Source organism: Limulus polyphemus, unplaced genomic scaffold (assembly GCF_000517525.1).
Source record: "Limulus polyphemus unplaced genomic scaffold, Limulus_polyphemus-2.1.2 Scaffold2058, whole genome shotgun sequence".
Classification (NCBI taxonomy): domain Eukaryota; kingdom Metazoa; phylum Arthropoda; class Merostomata; order Xiphosura; family Limulidae; genus Limulus; species Limulus polyphemus.
This window is the reverse complement of record NW_013667668.1, coordinates 69,527-77,341: the sequence shown is the minus strand read 5'-3', so window position 1 is coordinate 77,341 and position 7,815 is coordinate 69,527. Positions and strand designations below refer to the sequence as shown.

Sequence of the window (7,815 nt, the reverse complement as noted above, 5' to 3'; positions counted from 1 at the left end):
TGTTTGTAATTATAGATTTTTAATTAATTTTGTCTTTAAAATGTGAGAGTTCTTAAGAATTTACTATTTGTAGTGGTCTTTATATATATATATATATATTGTATACATGGCTGATATGGGTATTGAAAAACGTATCCTCTGTCTTTACTGTGTATATATTTACTTCAAGTGAGTTCCTAATTGTCATGAAATAGGGAAATATATATATAACCAACATACATGTGTTTTGATATCTTACTGACAAACAAACAAAAAAATCCTGTGAGACCTATGAAACATTTAGTTTTAATGATAAGCTGCTTTATAAAGCTAAAAATTGTATTAGTTTCTGTAATGTAATTTATCTTTACTGCTATAAGACCTTTTTTACACTTTTATGCTATGTTTGAGTCAAAATATTGTCTTATTTCAAGCATAGCTTGTTACAAGTTTACTGTTTTTTCTTTGTATGTTTTCTTATTGTTCTTTCCACCACATCCTTGGTCATTGTATGAGATGATTTGGCTATTTTTATAATAATTATAAAATAGAAGTTAATTTTCTATACTCATATGTAACATTAAAGAGTGAATTATCTTTTCAACTACTTATAAGCTACAGTATTTGATGTATATGCAATGTCTGCTTTTAGCTTCAGTAAAACTATCTAAAATGTTGTATATAAATACACTATTCAAGCAGTAAATATCTTGTGAATTTCTAGAGAGAAAATACTACTTACAATTTTCTCTGAAGTAAAATATTATAATAAATTTCATTGTTTTGTTGTTGTTGTTTTTTCATTGTAAAAAAAAAAGATATAACTGCTCTTTGGTAGTGTTACAAAGTTCCAAGGTGAAATGATAAAAATATCTTAGGTTCGTTATTCCTGGTTGTAACTACTTTTAGCACACACATAGTTAAAGTTCAAAGTTTCCTTATAGCACAGTCAATGTGGCTGGGACTGAGCATGAATATCAGAAAAGGACATGATCTGTAGGCTCTAACATATACTTTCAAACAATGATAGGGAGTTATCCTAGGATAAAAATAATGTTTAAGACTATTTGTTGTAGTTAAACCCCATCTAAATATAATGGTATTGTGGACAATAATAAAACCTCTTATATATGGTGGCATGTAAAATATAAAAACAATGATAATTAAAATTGTAACATGTATAGAAAAATAAAAGATTATGTATGTTATTATAAAGTATAAAACCAGTAGTGTGTCCCTCAGCAAGAACTTATTAAAACACAATGTAGTATTAACTGATGTTTCATGAACATGTTTAATCTTAACAAAGCATTACAACGAATCTATTGGATGATACTTGAACTAAAGAAATATGATAAATAATAGTAGAGAACTTTAAAATATATCACAATTCATTTGATTGTAAGAGAAAGCAAGTCTGTGATTATTTATTTTCTGTACACATTTATTAGAGAATGTATTTCTCTTTGGAAAGACAGTTGAACATGAGTAAGAGTTTCCAGATAGTTATTACTCATAGGCACTAAAATATCTTAAGTAACTTGACCATAAGTTTTCGTCCAAAGTGTTTTTGTTTTTTTATGTGTAAACCAATTGATTGAAAACAGAAACAAAGTCTCAAACTTGGAAAGCAACTTTGCAGTTTTAAAAAACTGAAACATGATAATATAAACATCTATCTACCTTTATATTTCATGTTATCAGAATATCAGGTTTAATGTATTTTGATATGTCACAATGTAATTTTTCTTTCCAGGTGTGGCTGCTCTCTTTACCATCTTTTCTAGTTTTGTCTTCAGTACCAGTGTGGTTAATTTTCTGGAAGGGAACTTCTCTGAACTTAAGTAGGTAACTTTGTTTTATAGATTGCTCTGGTTTTCTTCATTTTGTTTAAAAGGGCCTTCAAAACATTTGTATATATATTTAATGAGATATTGGATGACTTGCAAACAGAAAGTGTAAGCAAGGTAGATAAACCAGATAATTATTTTTGGTTTCTTAAGTATATTGAAATTGAAATTTTGTATTCGGTATCAATTGTGTATTTAAAAGAACATACATAGCAATGCATACAATCTTTATATCTTCAAATGTAAATTTGAAGCAGTTTTTTTTTCTCCTTCTTCCAGTGAGGCATTGCCTTTCTTTCTTATTCTCATAGACCTCTCCAAAACTGGACTTTTAGCACAGTTTGCTCTCAGTTCTTCTACGCAGGTTAGTGATGGATGGAAATTATTATGGATAAAAATTCATTGTTAATTTATTATGATGTGATAAGAATATTGAATAAGTTTTACAATATAAGTACATGATCTTTATGATTCTGTTGAAATGTAAGTCTTAAAATATGTGATAACAATTACATAAATTGTAGATTGTTTTTAACTAATTCTTTTAATTTCCGTGTTCAGATTTCAAATAGAAAGTGCATAAAAATAGCATTTCAGACTTTTCTTCTGTCTCCACAAGTTGCTGCACAAGTGACCTTTTGTTCCTTAGTGGAACTTGTCAGTTAGGCAAGATTATAGCAAATAAAATTCCATTTATATATACAGTATAAGACTTTGAAAGTCATGGTTTAAATGTCAAAAGGAGACAAAACACTGAAAATCAATAAGCCCAGCATGTGTGATCACATAAACTGTAGATGTTTCTATATAAATAATGTTCTTGATTGTTCATCATCTGGCTCAACTGATGAGTTCTAGTATTGAACAAAAAACCTCTTAGGCAATGACTTCTAGATCTTAGAAAACAGATCTCAAATGCTATTTTTATACACCTCTAATTTGAAAACTGAATTAGACAAATTAAGAGGAATATGAAGCAAAAAGAATACCTGCAGTTTACTTTGTTTTACCACAAAAGTTATGTCTATTAATTTCTAGTGATTCACCAACTTTCAACATTTTAACTGTATTTTTGAAATCTAAATCTGTTTTTGATTAAAACTATTTTTGATGGAGGGTATTTAAACCATCTTAATTGGTGTTGTATTTTTTTTTCAAGTAATTTGTTTGCATGTTCAAAATATGTTGCCATGTTCTTGATATAAAGATTATGTTAGGACTATTCAAATTTATTTGTTCGGTTTATTAAGTTTACAGTTCAAAAATTGCTCATGACTCTTATGTATTTTGATATTTTTCCATTTTTAGGAAAATTATTATTTAAGACTGGAAATGAGAGCTGCATAAAAACTTGCCTACTTGTTACAGCATCATAAGTAGTTTCTAGTTTTTGTGATCTGTGGCCAAAGTTTCCCTGTCTTACTAGCTGAAATTTTAAAGTAATCATTGAGTGTTTCTAGTGATAGGTTCTTAGAACAGTTAACTTCCATGTTTCATAAATCAGTAACAAACCCACATTGAATCTCACTTTTCCTGAATACTTTCTTAAAACCTATAGATTTTTTCATGTGCATATACCCCCTGTTTGGTTTATTGTGAACATCATGAACTTGCATCAATTTGAATTCTGTTTTATTACCTGCTTATTAGCTGTATTATGTTATAATTTACAGCTAAATGTGCTTACTCACCACACATACAGAAACAGTATCTTCAAAGTAAACATTGCTAAAGGTTAATATTGGAATGAAGTGTTTTCTATTTGGCTATGAACCTTTTAGTGATGTGTTCATTAAGCTAGTGATTTATGTATTTCAGAAGGATGTGAGAGAAAACATTGCTAAAGGTAATATTGGAATAAAATGTTTGGCTGTCAACATTTTAGTGGTGTGTTTGTTAAGTTACTGATTTATGTATTTCAGGAGGATGTGAGAGAAAACATTGCTAAAGGTATGAGGATACTTGGGCCTAAAATTACCCTGGACACCATAGTTGAAACATTAGTTATTGGAGTTGGTACAATCTCTGGTGGGTAGTGTGCTTTTTTGGTGTAAAATATCAATGTATTCAGGTTAAATGAGAATTTATATAAAATATTTATGATGTGTTTGTCATTCAGAGTATTCATATTAATACAAAAATAACATCAATATTGTATACATTAACTTGTGTTATCCACATTTACGTTTATAAAAAATGTTTAGATTCATTACAATGGTATATTTGTTTAGAAAAATTAAAATTTTATATAATTATAATTCAGTAATAAACTCGTATGCATTTCACAGTTATTCGTATGACAACTAATCAGTTGACTTTTACTGCAGGAGAAATGTGGTACTTCTCTAGGTTGAAATACAGTTTTATTTATATTTTATATGAGCTACAGAAACATAATATTTAACATTGAAAGTTTATAAATTACACTTTCTTAACATAGATTTATTTTGAGTAATTTAAAGTAATCCAAGAAAAAAAAAGGTAAGCAAATAGGTATCATGGTCTGCCTTGGCTTTTAGTGGAGGAGAATCTGTGTCTTAAGCATTACTGTAAAATTTCTTTGGGTAACTGAGGTATCATTTTAAAGAAATGTTTTAAATTCAAGAAGTTGTATATGCGTGTGTGAAAGGTATGAATAAATAGATAAATGGTACAACTAAATTTAAACCCATGACTTTTCATGTGCACTTATAGTAAAATATCAAGTCTAAATAAATAGATAAATGGTACAACTAAATTTAAACCCATGACTTTTCATGTGCACTTATAGTAAAATATCAAGTCTAAAGAAATAGATAAATGGTACAACTAAATTTAAACCTATGATATTTCATGTGCACTTATAGTGAAATACCAAACAGTTCTTCCAGTCTAGGAAGTAATTTAGTGAAAACTAAAAGTTATGTCATGCCATGTTTATTAATACACCCCCTCTCCAGTGGTTCAGTGGTAATCTGATAACTTGTAACGCTAAAAACCGGGTTTTGATATCCATGATTTGCATAGCATAGATAGCCTGTTATGTAGCTTTGTGCTTAACAACAAACAAACAAAATAAGGAATAATTATTCACAGATGTTAAATATAGCAAATACTGTAAGTAGACATTTTCAGAGTAGTTTCTTTTATTCATTCAATGTCATTCTTGTACATATTTAAACAATTAATTCCTTCACTCAAATAATTTATTAATCCAGTTAGTCCTAAAGCAAGTGAATACAGTTGTGTTTATAACAGGACTGTTTGTATTGCAAATTGAATACGGCTGTGTTTAAAATGAGACTCTTTGTATTGCATGTGCATGCACAACCTGGTAAGCGTAATAGAATTGGTACAGAAAGGGTTAAGGAAGGCCCAGAAAGCCATTATGTTGAATTTAGGCTACCTTCTGGTACTATTAACGAGATCATAAGGATTTCAAGATGATAACAGCTTGCACATTTCCAGCCTTACCTCCAAATTAATGAATGTTTATAAGAAAAGAACTGGAATCACAACAACTCCATTTGACAGACAATGACCATGTACAGTTGAGGGTCTGTGGAAAGTTTATCAAAATGTACATAATCCATGATTGACCTGACTTTCTTTTGCACAAGCTTGTTACAATAGAAATGCAGTGCCAGGTAGTAAAGGAAAATCCATTATCAATAGACTGATCTTGATTGGCATTGGTGCAAATAAGTGTAGGGGTATTACAGGACCTAAGACGTTGTTCTTATAAAAAAATCCAGTTGCCCTCCTTAATCTGAACTACTAGAAAAAATGGAGTTTAAGTACCTGATTGATTAATTTATAAATTAACAAGCAGAAAATAAATTTGTTGGTTTTAAAATGATATCAGAGGAAAAGATTTATTAAAACATTTTCCTCATTTATACTTTAAAACTGAGTCTTATGTTTTATCTTTGATTTTTGGTGGAAATTAAATGAAAAGACAATCTATAAAACATTGTTCTTCAAAAATAAGTTTCTTAAAGATTTTTTTTGTGCTGGCATAAAAGCTAATCTGATTTTGTTACAGGAGTAAAGAGGATGGAAGAAATATGTTGCTTTGCTTGCTTGTCAGCAGTTGTGAACTACATCGTCTTCATGACATTTTTCCCTGCTTGTTTGTCATTGGTTCTGGAGGTAGGTGTATTTACTTAACAAACACAACAAGTATGCTGTCATAATATACGATTTACTTTAATATCTTGTTATAACTTTAATATTGTGTGAACGACTTGACTCTTCTGCATATGTCATGACATTTTTACAGGGTTACTTTTAAAATTTAATAAAACCACTATTATTAATATATGTTAGTACAATTAGCATTAAAATGTTTTTAACTTGTGAGACAGTTTTCAAAACTGCCTCACATTAATTGACTTGTTTATAACCAATAGAAAGAGCTTATTTTAAATTACAAGCCCTTACTGGTCATTTTGAAATTGGCAGCAAAATTCGTTATCAAGATGTCTATTATCTAACTTGGCAGTAAGAGAAGTTGAACATCACAGATTTAACAATGTTTGTAACCCAGTTATTATCTTAGTTTCAAAGACAAATAAATGATTGTTGGTTTTGGCATTCTATTTTAGTGAATTATGTATTATTTATGTAAATTTATATTTGAAAGGTGAAATTTTTTCAAAAAAGTGAGAAATAATGTTAATAAGAGTTAGCTTGATAGGTAAAATAGTGCACACTTCACCTATACAGTACACAAGCGTATGGGAAAATGATTACCTAATAATTGACATGCTTCATGCATCAATGAACTGTACACCATTCAAGCCAGGCAACAAGATTATAACATTAAAAATAAAATTATATGTGAACAAGTAAACTAAAAATTAACTCCTATTTTTGAAACATATTAGTTAAGAAAGAATTGGGTAAGTTCATTTTTCAATATATCATTTCAGTTTCACTGTACATTAATTCAGATACAGTTAGTGTTATATGGAGAAAATAACAGATCAAATACAAACTTTATATTCATGTAGATGATTCCAAAGTTTGTGCCAATTAAATATGAAAACTGTGAGATAAAAAAAAAAGAATTTTTACTTTTAGCAATGAAAATCACCTTGCTCTCAGACCCCTGAATCCACAGAAACCTTTAGCAAAATATCTTATTAAAAATTCTGATTTCTTTGTGTATAAAATACTTGGAATGTTTATTAAAAGCTTACAAAATTTTGTGAAGATATACCTAATTTGTAATTGTAGTAAACATAGCTATTTAAAGCAGCACAGAAGGAGGGGGGGGGGTAAACACCAGCACCATCTCTATAAGGTTAAATGATTTCATGAAGGATTACTTAACATGAAAAATGTTTGAAAGAATGTGTATGTGAATGAGATTAAACATTCATAAAAGAATAAACAAGTATAATTTAATGCTGTAGTTGTCTAGAAACAATATTTAAGTTTGATAGGACATGTGATTTCTTCTGAATTAATTAAAAAGTAACTTACTTTTACAGAAATAAGCAATAAATTGGTAGACTAATATAGAAAAATAAAAGATACCCATGTTCTCTGTCAATACCATAAAAGCATTTCAAGGCTTAAATTACTACCATACAGAGTGACTGATATCAAATAAAACCTGTAATAAGCTTCTCAGAAATAAAGACTGTGTATATGTGCTAAGGTAAATATTGAGTGCTGGAATAATTACATTATTCCAGTGAACCAGCCCCATATTCCTTTGCCTTTTTTTTTCTTTGTTTGGTTGAAAATGTTATATTAAATCAGAAGTGACAGCTGTACAAAAAACAATCCACCTACACACAAGCACATCCTTAGATCTACCAGTACCACTGTGTTCATGATCGACAAATATTAACTGTAACAAAAGACTTCTAACCACTCCATCCTGCAGGAAGAATCAAATCATACTATAATTTAAAGACAATGTACTTACAAAAACTGAATTATTTTGTACTGTTCTATACACCAGGGCTTATAGTTCACAGTTAAAGCAAAAGAT

General features: G+C 29.1%; 1 protein-coding gene across 3 annotated transcripts in view; it reads left to right on the top strand.

Moving 5' to 3' along the window:
* The window catches only part of LOC106465812 (3-hydroxy-3-methylglutaryl-coenzyme A reductase-like), a 59,433-nt gene that overhangs the window by 30,758 nt on the left and 20,860 nt on the right, over positions 1 to 7,815 (top strand). For all 3 annotated transcript variants that reach the window (XM_013926048.2, XM_022393755.1, XM_022393753.1), the window contains 4 exons: positions 1,736 to 1,823; positions 2,109 to 2,193; positions 3,752 to 3,857; positions 5,854 to 5,960. In XM_013926048.2, the coding sequence (XP_013781502.1) occupies positions 1,736 to 1,823; positions 2,109 to 2,193; positions 3,752 to 3,857; positions 5,854 to 5,960 (386 nt within the window). The remainder of the gene's footprint in view (positions 1 to 1,735; positions 1,824 to 2,108; positions 2,194 to 3,751; positions 3,858 to 5,853; positions 5,961 to 7,815) is intronic.